At 35.0% G+C, this 14,677-nt stretch overlaps 1 protein-coding gene across 1 annotated transcript; it reads right to left on the bottom strand.

The window, feature by feature from the left end:
* Positions 1–73: 73 nt before the first annotated feature.
* On the bottom strand, positions 74–11,822 carry LOC109045215 (DDB1- and CUL4-associated factor 12). Its single transcript, XM_019063061.2, has 9 exons — positions 11,333–11,822; positions 6,930–7,220; positions 5,766–6,044; positions 5,515–5,575; positions 4,247–4,440; positions 4,074–4,139; positions 3,819–3,981; positions 3,560–3,738; positions 74–1,719 (listed from the first exon to the last, which is right to left on the bottom strand). Exons 1-9 carry the CDS (start codon positions 11,387–11,389, stop codon positions 1,561–1,563), a joined length of 1,449 nt encoding a protein of 482 aa, XP_018918606.1. The 5' UTR covers positions 11,390–11,822; the 3' UTR covers positions 74–1,560.
* Positions 11,823–14,677: the final 2,855 nt, after the last annotated feature.

The raw sequence follows: 14,677 nt of genomic DNA, 5'->3' as shown, positions 1-14,677 counted from the left end.
ATAGATTAGAAATTCAAATGAAAAACTTTAAAAGTCAATTGAGTATAAAGAAAATCAGGATGCAAAGCCAGAATGGAAGAAAAATACATCAATAAACTTTTATTCATTTTCTTTTTGAAGAATGTCTCGTGTTGTTTTGCTTTTGTTTTGTTTTCATATTGTGCAATATCTTCACACTTATAATCTGTAAAAACATTCAGGAAGTGAGTATAAAAAAGGGCACCACCAAAATAATGACAGATTAGTTGACTCACACATGCACATATATCCTCTGACATTTACATAAATTGTATTCCCCCTCTATTAAATTCCAAATATGTATACATATACATTTATATATATAAAATACATTTTAAAAGTGATGGTAATTTCTGCTTAATATATGCCTGTTACTATGTTCACTGTATTAGCAATTTTGTGACAATTCCATGAAGATTATCATGTGTAAAAAAAGTAAAAGAAAAAGCCTAAACAAATTCAATCTGCAAGTCTTTCACAGAAAGACTCTGAAAAGGCAACAATGTCACACAACAATGCCCTGCCTTTAAGCAGAGAAGATGATGAGAAGCAAAAATCCTAACAAATATGATTGTACCTGAACTTCATGAGTGCTAGTGACGGCAACAATACAAAATAAATAAGACGTCTAAATGTCACAGAGGGAAAATTTCAATCTTGATGTGAGTGTATGCGTGTTAGTACAGAATCAGCAATAAAGAGAGGCATTCTCCAAGATACCCCAAACAGAACATCTGTATCTGTGATTTCTTACAACTGTCTCTCCCTGCCATTATTCTGGAAAACATAAAGGCAAAAGGAAAAACAGCGGGTGAGTCTTCATTGACCGCTATCTGATGTCCATGTTTACTCTGTGCTCTTCATATAACTGCAGTCTTGTCAGTCCCCAATGTCCAGAGTGAGGTTACAGGTCAGGCTGTCTGTTCATTTCATCTTTAAATGCCCATTCTCAGCTTTTTCAGGATCTACAATGTCATATCAGTCCACTGTGAGCCAAGAAAAGAAGCTGATCAGCAGGTCTTTGAAAAACACACAGCAAAACAAACTCAACATGGCATGTGTTAAAAAAAAAAAAAAAGAAAAGCAAGAAAACAAAAAAGGCAAAAACTGCAAATAAAAAAAAAAATATATAAATGTAATGCACAGATAGACTGTTACATATTTTCATATATTTTTACACTATTCCACAGTTCTCAAAGGTTCAGACAGAGGAAAAAACCTCCTTCATCCTTTCCGGACTCGAATGAATGAACTCCTCCAGGATATCAGGCATCAATGTCGGTCACATCTCCTTTTTCTTTGCTGTTTTTTCCCCACACACACAAAAAACAGATGTGAATTCAGGAGTACAACAGAAAATCGACAGACATAAGAACGAGCACAAGAACAGTTGAGTATCACATCTATGCTCCTGAGTCCTTTGAGAAATAGAGGAAAATCTTAGATAGAAGCTAAACCGGAAGTGAAGATGAATGGGAAGAAAAACGGAAGATGGCCTGTAAGCACATGGTACGTGAGAGCGAAATGGAGGGATGACGGAGGCTAGCTCCAGAGGCCGGCATAGTTTCCATGTAGACCAGAACACAAGGGCCCACCGGCCACAAAGAGTTTGGTGCCGGAGTCGTCGTAGCAGTGCGTGTATACGGCGTTCGGGAAGGAGCGAACGTCAGAAAAGTAGCTTCTCCACGTTTCATCGTGATTCTGTGGGAGAAATGCAAATAGAGAACCTGACTGATAGGGATTTTTTACACTCATTTCAGCCTCAATCGAAATATACATGCACTACAGTTTAAAAGTTTTTGAAAGCCTCTTATGCACACTATTTACAAAAATACATTAAAAACAGTAATATTGTGAAATATTACAGCAATTTAAAATAACCTTTTCAAATTTAAAATATTTTAACTAGAATTTATTCCTGTGATGCAAAGCTGAATTTTCAGCATCATTACTTTAGTCTTCAGTGTCACACGATCCTTTAGAAATCATTCTTATATGCTGAATTGGTGGAAACATTTCTAATTATCAATGTTGAAAACAGTTGTCCTGCGTACTGTTTTTGCAGAAAATGTAATAAATGTATTTTTACAGGATTCATTCAATAGAAAGTTCAAAAGAACAGCATTTATTTAAAATGGAAAACTTTACTGTCACTTTTGAAAAAATTAATACATCCTTTTTTAATTTTTTAAATCTTACTGACCCCAAAAGTTTGAACAGTAGTTTATAATATGTATATAATGTGTAATAGCCAGGATAATGTACAGTCATTATAATAAAAAAAGCCTTGGACAGAAAAATTCAAACCCCAATGTACAGAGCTATTGTTCAGTTTGTGATAATGACCAGGCTGACTGTACGCTATCTCTTACAGTTAAATTCTTCAAAGTTGTAACAAAAGGGCAGCAACCTAAGTGGGTCAATTAAGCCAATCAAATAGTAGTTATACTTCTGTGTGGACTCTTGATTAATGCAGCAGACAGCATTTCTGCTTACTGAACTTCCATATGGTAAGCAGAGACTGATGCTGCAGGCAACCGACTGCAAGAGTAAGCACTTTGTAAAGGAGCTTATATATAGACTAATTAATTCAAAAGCCTGTCCAAAGATTTCATGGCAAAATTCAGGTAGGGGGTATGTACAGCAAAAGAAAAAAATAACAATATTACATGTAAATCAACTGAGCAAGTTTCTTTATAAAAAAAAGGAAGACCCCGAGAATATTGAACAAGAGGATCGTGCAGAACCTTTGCAAGACATATTAGAATGGTAACGTTATTGTTGATGTTTTTTTGGCTAAATCACGTTTTAGATACGATGTCAACAACCGCTTTAAAATAAGTGCATTTACTATGTACAGTTAAGTGCAACGGTAATATGTATTATGTTTATTGTTCTTTAATTCCAACATTATAATTGCAGTGAAACTGTTATACTCATAATTGAAGTGTAAATTCTGCAGATTACATCAGTCCTGTATTGAACAGCAATTTATGGGGAAAAAAAACAGCGTTTCTTCGGCGTGTCGAAAACTTGATGCTACAGCAGCTCTTCTTCTTCTTCGTTTTCTCTGATGCACTAACTGTTTATTGGATCAGTCCTGTAGTCTGATGCACTCAACCAAGCATTCTAACCATGACTTCGCCCCTCCCTAACCCCCCAACCATCTGAATTTCCATAGGCAGGAAATATTTTAATGGGCTGCTTTGTGACATCACAATACCCCGGAAAACAATGCTGTAGTCCAAACAAACCATTCGTTGTAGTTCTTGAAAAGGGATTTTTTAAAAACGAAATATCTCCTTTTGGAGTTGACTTTAAGATTTGTAACTTTGTAGATCTTTTTTAATGCCCAAACATACACTCCACACTGACTACAATTCAAAAAGTGAAAAAGCATAATAGGACCCTTTAAATGTTTCTTCAGCACCAAGTCAAATATAACATACATATATAGCTCAATGTCTTATCAATATGTAAAACTTCAGCATGCAAGACAGAGAACCTGAGTCAAAAAAAGGGTCAAAATGAACAATCTTACCAGCCATCCTCTTCCTGTAGAGAGTTTCAGGATGCCCTCTGCAGTGCGATTCCGGTACCCGCCGGGTGAGCTGGATGGGCCATCCAGAAAACGCTGGGCCCTGATATCGTAGAAGAGCAGGGAGCCTTGGCCAGTGCCTACCGTCACTATGTGTTCATAAAAGCTCACAGAGCGAATACCTAAGAGAGAAACTGAACATCAGTTTGTTTTGCAAATTTTAACTTTTTAACTGTATTTGGAGGAGTGGGGGGGGGCATACCACTGCCACGCTCCCTGGAGCTCACAGATTTGATGTTCTGAGATGACTGCCGGGGGTCAAGGAAGGAAACGTGTGCCTGAGAACCGACTGCATAAACAGACCAGTCCAGCCCATATGCCAGACACACATTCTCCTTACAGTAAGGGAGTTTGGTAGAAAGCTCCTGAAAATCAAATTAAATGGGGAAAAACACCCATTTAGACTATTGTAAAAATCTGTAAAAATCTGAAAAAATGCTGATAGTTGTAAATGTACCTTGCACAGGTTGTCTTCTGCCTTCCACAGATGGAAATATCCATCTAAAGAAACAGCACCCAACTCCTAATGTATGTATTAAAGAGACAAAAGTGAAATCGGAGAAACGGTGAGCTTGAATAACGCACAAAGCAATCAATTTTCAGTCACATGAGTCAAGGACAGCCCCTGACCTTATGGCTGTTGTTGAAGGCCAGTGCGCGCACTTTGCAGTTGTAGGGGTGGGTGTACTCTTTCGGGATGTCCTTGAGAGCGCGGTGAGAGATGTGGGAGTAACAAGGAACACCTTCCACATTCTGATGCTTCTCGGCCTGAGTCAGCACCTCCTCTGATATCTCCCACAGACCCATGGAACCGTCACGAGAGCCTGCTCCGGTAAATAAAAGATTCATTCTCCTTTAGTGAAACAGTAGAATCTGTACACCATGAATAACATCTGATTGTGTACAACACATTAGAGATAATGTAAAATGAATCTATAATTAACGACAAATTACACCCTGATAGGGTAGTCATATAGCATTAAACAGATTTGCAATAATAACTAACTAACTGTACATTATGCTTCTTACTATGCAGATGCTTAAAAATAATTGAATGGACATGAAATGTTGTGTAAAAACAGTATTCTTATATATGAAGTTGATATAAGAAACGAGGACATTGGTTGCCTGGGACAACTTGTCAATTATTATAGCAGCCATTGTACAATATTTGTCTGCAGAATGCTGTGAAATGCAGACACAAGTTATTTTACAGGATGATGTGATAACATATTCGGCATGACACAGCAAATTTAAAGCATCGTTTGTCCTCAATGAAAGTAAAAAGCTGTGGGAAATTACAAAAATCTTAGGCAAAAAGCAACTGCTTATGCAAGAAGCAAATCACAGGCAATATTATTAGTATGCAGCTTTGTGCAGCAGATGTTTGAATCAATGAGATTTCATGATTAAAAAAAAAACAAAAAAAACACTGGATCCAAGTGACTTTCGGCAATTCTGCTGACTGTCACAGCTGATTAGAAATAATTTTTGCACTGAGAAATGTCCATGACAATGAAAAGAAAAAAATATATAATACAAAATGTAATTCTCTTTACTGTAATATAGATATATATCTCCACACAAACACACACAGTATATATATTCTATTTATCTTTATATGTATAAAAAATTATGTAACAAAATTACTTTATTGAGAAATGGAGGCAGGGATGTGCTAAACTAACGAAGATGATGTCAATAATTCTTAATGTTCCTAAACTGGGCCCCATTTTTGTTATGCAAAACATACTTTCTATTTCTGTTCTCCCTTTGCTCTTGGGGTGAAATATAACACTAGAAATTCTTGACAGGTTTCTTGAAATGCACACTAGCACTTAATGTGTTAAAACACAGTGTAAAGTGTTTGCTCAAAACAGGATCTACAAGCTTCTTACCGGAGACTGCCATGGTATCACTGATCCATGCAATGGAGAATATCCAGTCATTGTGACCATCCTGTTAGACATACAGAATCAATTTGAGTCTTGAGAAATACTTTATCCGTGCACAACAGAGTTTTTTTTTTTAATATATTAGCCAAAGCTAGCCACTAAGAGCACTTGAGCTCTTTGGAGCCAAAGGCTGAAGCCACTAAACTGTTTGACATTTACACTTCTCGCGCAACTAGAGCAAAGGCCGGACTCACATCCCCGACACAGACAGGGTCAAGCGTGGGAAGTCTGTACACTGCCAGGCTGTTGGGGTTGTCTCCTCCAGTGGCCAACAAAGTACGAGAGGGGTTCAGCTCAATGGCGTGGATGCCACACCCCTGCTGGACATCTAGGCCTCCGACTGATCCTGGACTGTGGAAGGGGAAATGGCCTCCACCTCCACTCAAACCCTGGGAAACCTCCCCCCTGCCCTCTCTGTCTTTCAGCATGGGTATCCTTGTTATCTGTCCCGAGAGGACGTCCACCACAAATAGCTAAGAAAGCAAAGAAAAACAGGATTAGTAAAGTCATCTAAGAGAGGACTGACACTAAGACATAATAAATGACAAATAGCTTTAGAACATATAGAATACGTTCAGACAACTTTTTTTTGTGGTACTTTAATGTAATTTTGGAGCTTGACAGTCGCCATTCTCCTTCTTTATATGGAAAATGCATAATTTAGAAGAGAGGACTGACACTAAGACATAATAAATACCTTTAAAGGAATATCAAAAGCAAGTTAAACTTTATTAACAGCATAAATGCATGAGTTGACATTATAATATACAGTACCTGTCAACAGCTTATTTAACATGGAATATTCCTCGTTTACGTTTACTGAAAATGTTTTGTGTACTAGTATGTTAGTATCACTGAGATACTATTATAGTTTTTATTAATATTTTTATGAATATATATATATATATATATATATATATATATATATATATATATATATATTTATTTATTTATTTTTCAGTTTTAGTTTCTTATTTTAGTACATCAAGTAAATCTAAATGAAAATGAAAATTGAGATTTGATTTAAAGCTTGTTCCTGCTAAACAGACCTGACATCATAACTTAGTTTTAAAGTCGAAATACAATGTTTAGGTTTTTTAAATATTTCATTTTATTTCTGTTAATTTTTTTTATATTTGATTTTATTTGTTTTGATGTTTTAATATATTTTTGGTAATTATTTTTTTTTTTTTTAGATAAAGTATTCTCATATTCTATTTCCCAATTTACCATCAAAATCAATGGTAAACTTTCAAAGATCTCAAGAATTAAATGGGAGGAAAGACCAGTAATATGTTGCAGATCATAAATACAGCATTAAAAACATTACATACTAAAGTATCAATCAGAAATCTCACCGTATTGCATTTGGTCCCGCACACCACCTGCCTTTGGTTGAGCCATTGGGAAGCGAACACCTTGTTGAGGCGGCCGAGGGAGAACTCTCTCTCTCTGAGGATTCCTGGGATGCGTCCGGCAGCGAATCCGCGCAGACTCCGCTGAAAGCTCCACTCATGCTGCTGTTGTGGGCGGAACTCCCTTCCTCTCACAGAACACACCACTGACTGCCGGCTCTGCCACCAGTGCTGGGCATGACGCGCTGAGCTGGACACGCGGGCACGCTTAATGGCAGACTGACACCAGTCAAACTGTTAGAAGGACAAAAAGGAGTGAGTCGAGCGTGTAAAAAAATCTAAATGAAACAAATGTACTTTCATAAATCATACATGATTAATCAATGCATGTCATTTTAAAGAAATGAAAATAACTGCAACAAATATATCTATCTATCTATCTATCTATCTATCTATCTATCTATCCTATCCATCCATTCATTTTTGGCCATATAAGCATCAAAGGCTATATACATGGATAATAACTATACTTCAATTAATTGCATACAGCAATTTAACAATATTAGCTTTACAAACAATTAAAAGTCATATACAATCTTTTAAACTGATATTTGATTAAAAGTCTAATAATTTTTCAGAAGAAATTTTTCAAATGTCCATTAATGTACTTTGAGTAAAAATGTTTATTCTTTCTCTAAATGATTAAAAAAAAAAACACTAAAAACTTAAAATCAATCATTTTATATGCTACAAATAAATTACAGCATCACAACATTAAAATGTGCAATATGAAAATGGATATTAATTTGGAAAATTATTATTAAATCATTAGTGTTTAAAAGAATATCTTTAAGTGAACATTACATTAATAGTTTTTATAAAACCTTGATTAAGAATATGTTCACTTAAACCCTAATTTTACTTCACAAAAATATTCTTTGTTAGTGAACTGCACTCGTTCTGATTATATTACATTTTCAAACAGAAACTACAGTTGTGCTGATAGACGATAGTATCCTGTATTGACGATATTCAGAGATAGAGCCTACAGCTGATGCCTTTGAAGATATCCAGATTATTATTATTATCATCAGGCTAGTATTATTATCTAATTAATATTAGAGCATATTTGTTCCATTATATTTCTTTTTATTAGTGTTCAACCGATATGGAATTTTTTATGGCCGATGCCAATATTGAGAAATCAATTTGGCCGACTGGCCGATATGAGGCCAATTTATTACATGTAATTACAGTAAATGAAAGACATGCAGAAAATTGGTGAAACTAAATGAACATTTATTATGCATAAATATTTGTTAAAACCTAAATTTAAAAAAAATTAAACAATTGAGAAGGGTTGCCAGGTTTTCGCAACAAAACCCGGCCAATTCTACTCAAAACAAGCCTAAAACAAGCCCAAAACTAGCCCAATCATGTTTCGAGGGGTTCCCCAGTAAAATTTGTATTCCAGGGGCTAAACATCACGTTTTCATCACGTATGCCTGAATAAACATATAAAGGAATTCAAACGTATTATTATTACTTAATAGAGTTCTCGTATAGACACAGATATAATTCAGGAGTGCACCGGCTTTTGAGTCCACCAGAAAACAGCATCTTGTTTTAAAGTACCTAAGAACAACATGCATATCTGAGGAAGAGCCAGTCGTGGGATTTTTTTATTGTTTGTGAGGTAAACACGATTTCATTTTTGTTTAAATTAAAATATATCACATCTGTGTCTCCTGCTAATGTTTGTCTGGACTGCGGTTCTGGTGTGTTTGGGTAAGTTTTTGTTTGTTTCTGGAATGTTATTGTATGTAACACAACATAGCATCATGTTAGAAAGTGAATGATGATTGGTCTGTCAGGTGCTGGCTTCACATTTGAGTGGCTTGTTGTCTTAAAGAGGAAGCATAAATGCAATGATATGGTGTCAATCAGTTTTGAAAAACATCGGCTATGGAAAGACTTATCGGCCGATGCAGATATTTAAAAAAATTCCAAATATCGGCTGATATATCGGTTGACCACTACTTTTTATGCATTCTTACAGTGTTGCACATTATAACCGATCACACATGATTCCGCTGAGTTTATGAAAGCAATCCCTGGAGTTGGTTCACTCTGAAACTAAGTAAGTAAATAATTAAGTAAATAAGCATGATAATATAGTGTATCGGCAATCTCATAGGCTGACGATAGGAAGATATGACTATGGAGCATATCACCCAACACTAACAGAATCCCTAAATTATGAGAACAATCTCAGAGGACATCTGGTTTTATGTGGCTTCCTTGCAATCCAGCACTGTGTAGGCACTTTTGCAGCTTTTAAATACAGCTTGCATTAGAAGAAAAACACCTGGTGGCACTACAAATTCATCACCTCACTCTGCTAACAACCCTCTATACAATCAAACAAAAAAATTACCCCAAAACTGCCAAACAACAAAAGTGAGGGCATTCATCTGATGCTAACACCAGCTGGCAGACAAAGCGATCCTGTGCTCCCCAGCTAGCATCGACAAATCAAATATATCCATGACAGGGTCGAGTAAAACCAGTTTAAATCAGCTCCCGTGGGCCAACAATCTGTGTGTGCAAGACTGAGACTCATTCATTTTAATGCTTATTCTAGCTAAACAGCACTGCCATCATCATGCTTATAATCAAGACATCATCACCCACATAAACAACTCTTGCTGAAATTACATCATCTGTCCAGAGCAAGATGAGTAATACACTTCTTCATGTGCCAATCTAGCCATAAACACTGATGTATCTCTACTCCAGTAAAGCTCTTCTATCCCCCTTCAGGCCAGTAGACATCTGACTGACCCAGATCCTAACGCCCAAGTAGGTCACAACAGGATCTTCATCAATACACAACCACCTTCCCACACAAAGAAAAAAAATGTTCAAGAGTGTCTAAGTTGTGGGAAGGATCCGCAATAACAAACTATACAAAAATAAACTACAAAAAAATATATTTGACAAACTACACTTCCACCACAAGCTTATGCCAAGCTTGCAGAATAAATCTGCAAATGGTTGTCTCTGCATATTAAACTGTGATATCAGAAAGCATTAAAGAATGAAACATTTTCTTTTAATAGGCTTCATAAATGCACTACATGATGTTTATGAAGACTGAAGATTGCAATACAGCATTTGAGAATAACAAACACATAATACATTTTTTATGATAATGTAATTGTAAATGATTTCCTAATTTATAATTTCATTTCTAAATAATTTAATAATTGTTTATATTTTATAATAAGAATATAAGGTTTAATAAGTCAATGTAGTGTTACCCGAGAAATTTAAATAAACACAGTAAGATAAACCTTCAAAAACACCTAATAAGGACAGCAAGTGGTCTCACAAGTAGTGTGTTGCACTGAAGACCACCTTCCCCCATATGAGAACTCTATCCTGTTCTGTGTATCCTATTTAACACATCTGCTCCCCCTACAAGGCCATAATAAGATATCGCTCTGATTCATGACTCAGTATTGGGTCAATACCAACAGATGCAGTATTGTATCAGATATTCATTATAAATACTGACATAAATACCATCTAATATAGAAAGAGGGCCTTTAGGATGAAGACTGTGCTTGATATTGCCTGATGATTTTACAAATGTTTTCATAAATATCTGACAGTTTTGACAAAGCTGTTGAGGTAACTAAAATGAACCTCTTCCTTGTGTTAGGACATAGAAATGTTTGCTCAAAGGCTACATATTTATATGTCTATTCTTTTGTTTAAAATACATTTAATTTTTATAAATTATATAAGTCTGAGGAAAGGTGGTTTTTACAATGACAATGTTATATCACTAGGAGAAAATGGAAAAAGAAAATTTGAACATTACAGTGATCATATATGAATATTGTTCAGAACGAATGCATGACATGTTTTGTCTCTTATCGAGAATCATTGAGCTGCAAACGCTGCATTGTGCCATCAATATTTTTCATCTTGAAAATGAAAAATAATGGAGAACTGTAGCAAATCTCAGTCGTGCAGGACTACTAACCAACTAATAATCTTGCTGGAGAAACAGTATCCTGTAATCTAGTGCAGGATTAACACATAGACAAGACACATAACCTTAATGTTCAAGACAACTGATAAATGAATGCTCATTAATAAACCAGCTTACCAACGCCAGATCAATGTCAACAACTAAGTTAACAACCTCACAGTTAGCCTTTAGCCAGAAGACAGGTGCTAACATTAGACTGCAATATTTTCTTGTTTATAAACTGTCACAATTCGAGCTTGTGTTTCTGTTTCCTATGATTTATTGGTGTTATTTCATATAAAACGAGGGGTTAGCATATGGCTCCATTGTGTTTTTGTTAGGTATAAGAGATGTATGTTTTTACCTGTTGTTCCTTGGGCTCCTCTGCTTTCCTTTTCCTGCTAACTGTTTTTCTCGCCATAGCCCGACACGCACAGGTCCCTCACCCACATGGAGGGCAGCAGCGACGCTGGGAAGTGGATCATATAATGGCGATGGGGTTGTTTCGGAGGCCTCTGGGCTGGTGATGCGGTGCGACTAATCGAATCCAGCCGAGTCGAGTCGGACGAGGCTGAATCGAATAACCGTCCGATTCCGTTGCAGTGGCCGATCACCGATCCATTTGATTTGGGTCGTTTTTAGGGCAAACTTGTTTGCTTTCCGTCTGTGTGGAAGAGCTGCAAGGGTACTGCTCTGCTGCCCCTCCCCTGCACCGAGCTCACTTTTCACCTATCTTCTCTCTCGCTGTCCGTCCGTTGCTCTCCTGACAAAACGCGTCATCCAACAACGTACAGCGACTCGCGCAGCCGCGCTCCAGTCAAACAACAACAAAAACAAGGTCAAACGTACGCGTTCGCGTCGGCTGCGTGCAAACGTGAGCGCGCACGACCGCTTCACGTTCTATGGCTCGCGTTTCATTTTCTGTCTGTAAATGAGATATTAATTCTTACAATTCGGCACCTTTTAAAATCCATAAAAAAATTATTTCCTTTATAATGCACAATTTCGTCTTAATATAATTATAATTTTCTGAATAAGAAAGAATGTTTTATTTAAATATTTGTTTAAATAAACATTAAACAGCGTATTTCAAATTCAACATGTTTAATTTAAAAAACAAAGAAATGACCACATTAAGTAAATGACAATGTATAAATTAGTGGTAGTTATGTTAATGTGCATTTAATCTTAGTAGAAAGTTCTTTGTTAGATTGAGTTATTAACTAAAGTCTGTTAGGCTATAATGTATTGTCATTTTTCTGTATATATTCTGTAAATATTGTAGATCATTGAGCTTGACCTGTATAGCTTTTACTTGTTATAAGAATGTTTATATGAAATATTAGAACTCTAAAAACAAGTTTCAAGTTTCCAGGCTCAAAAGGCATCAAGATGTAGGAATTGTATGGATTATGCATATATTTTTAATTTCTTATATTGTAAAAAAAAAAAAAAAAAAATGCAGACATTCTTGCATGCATGCTTTTATTTTGTTTTAAAATTTGAAGGAAAAACAGCCAAATGTGTCCATCACCTTATGAAGCTGGCTGAAAGTCCAGAGTGTGATAAAACTATATGCAATTTTCTAATTTAATAGAAGTTCAGAAATTGAGTTTTGAATTGGGAATTCTGACCTTTCAGATTATTGGATTGGTTAATATCTGAACAAGTGAAAAAAAATCACTAAATGATAAAAATGCTGCCCGTTTCAACAATGCCATCTGCTGATGCACAAAGGTTTATTTTGACTGACACACAATAAGCCATTTAACAACCTTCATTCAGCATGTGCAGTGTGAATTTCCTTTAACCTGTGCTTTCTATTGCTGCTGACCTTCTGTTTCACTGGAAGTTTCACCATGGTGGTGACCAGCAAGTCATTTACAGTTCAGGTGGATCTTTTTTTACTGCTCCTGGACAAAATCTGTGCATCATATAACCACCAGTGACAGCCACACTCTTTAAATAGAAGAATAAGTTTAATCATATCCTAAATGATTTTCAAGACGACTAAACTTTTTAAATCACATTTAGAAACAATGGATCTCTGTATCGTTAAGCCCCTGATCATCTCTACCTGTCCATCAGGTTCTCTAGCTGTGCATCAGGACATTTCCCCATTTACACTTAGAACAATAGAGCTGCATCTGAGTGCTGACACGCTCCAGGCCAGAATGCTCTTTGTGATACAGCCAGCAGTGTGTATGCTGTATTCTTTTCAGCCCTTCTTTTCAACTTAGACTGAGGAGAGCTGTTACAAAAAGTAAAAGAGGAAGAACCCTGTACACAATGTCACTTTTTTTGAATAATCGTTTACTGGATGGGAAAACCTCTTGAAATCACTTAAGAACATATGCAGTTCATATTTCATAGAAACAGAAGAAGAAATAATAGATTTTGCACCCAAACAATTTTAGGACCATTCATTTTGTTAATTGTTGTTTTTATATTGTGACATTTTTCATGGCAAGTAAGCATCTCTCTCACTCCATTTATGTTTTTATATTATATGTATTACATTATATGTATATAATAAATGTATACACATTCAAATTTAATTTCTTGTTTTTTCTTTTGATTTCAGGGTGACCCAGATAACTACATGAGACCCACTCGCATCAACAAACACCCACACATCACAAATGGAATGAGATTATTTAGAAGCAACAAAATAAACTGCACATGGAAAGAGAGTTTAAGAGGATGTTTTTGTACCTACAATGGTGAAAATTAATAATAATAGTAATAAAAATGTATAAATGGCACAGTCACAACTTTTGTGGCAAACGTCACAAAACCTTTCAAGAACATATGCAGGTCATGTTTCACTTCGAAATCAATACATACACACACACACACACTCATATACATCAAATTTTTTATTATTAAAATTTACTTAATTTTTTTATTATTATAATTTTATGGTTTTTTTGAAATAATGTAATAACAGTAATAAAAATATTAATAATAATATAAAATAGACTTAATGATAGTAAGGACAATACATATATATATATATATAATTTTTTGTATATTAAGTCTATTTTAATACCATTATTATTATTGTTATTACATTATTGCATTGATACTGTAATATTATTTACTGAATTTTTGCAACAAAATAATATTACAGTATCATTGCAATAATGTAATAACAGTAATAAAAATAATAATAATAATATAAAATAGACTTAATGATAGTAAGGATACATATATATATATATATATATATATATATATATATATATATAATGGCATATATATATATATATATAAATAATTTTTTGTATCATTAAGTCTATTTTAATATCATTATTATTATCGTTATTACATTATTGCAATGATACTGTAATATTATTTTGTTGCAAAAGTTCAGTAAATGGTAATAAAAATGGAGGTAGAGCTTGTGTTTAATTCTTATGAAAATAATGGGTCCTGAAACAGACTTTGTTTTGTTTATATGAAAAACTAATTTCTTAGGAATTTCATATGACATTTACCCATTGATAATTAGAAGTCAAACGTCTGTATCAAAAAGCATGAAGTTAGTCCTTGGACTTACATTTGAGCCAAAAGATTTTAGTCAAGTCAGTTATGTTAATTTGTTACATCAGGAAAGTTCCTACACTGCACAGTTCTGCTCATTTTCCTGCATTCCTCTAAGGAGGGAGTCAGTGTGTCTTGTTTAAGCAAGTTGGTCAATCCCATG

Source organism: Cyprinus carpio, chromosome A21 (genome assembly GCF_018340385.1).
Source record: "Cyprinus carpio isolate SPL01 chromosome A21, ASM1834038v1, whole genome shotgun sequence".
Taxonomy (NCBI): domain Eukaryota; kingdom Metazoa; phylum Chordata; class Actinopteri; order Cypriniformes; family Cyprinidae; genus Cyprinus; species Cyprinus carpio.
The sequence above is the reverse complement of the archived record's forward strand: the minus strand, read 5'-3'. Positions and strand labels throughout refer to the sequence as shown.

What these genes read in the sequence shown, in the direction of transcription:
- LOC109045215 (XM_019063061.2), bottom strand. Translation starts at nt 11,389, where the DNA reads ATGGCGAGAAAAACAGTTAGCAGGAAAAGGAAAGCAGAGGAGCCCAAG. An exon ending in CCTTCAACAACAGCCATAAG is followed by an intron (nt 4,140 to 4,246) that starts GTCAGGGGCTGT and finishes TACATACATTAG; the next exon opens with GAGTTGGGTGCTGTTTCTTT. An exon ending in CTCCAGGGAGCGTGGCAGTG is followed by an intron (nt 3,739 to 3,818) that starts GTATGCCCCCCC and finishes TTTCTCTCTTAG; the next exon opens with GTATTCGCTCTGTGAGCTTT.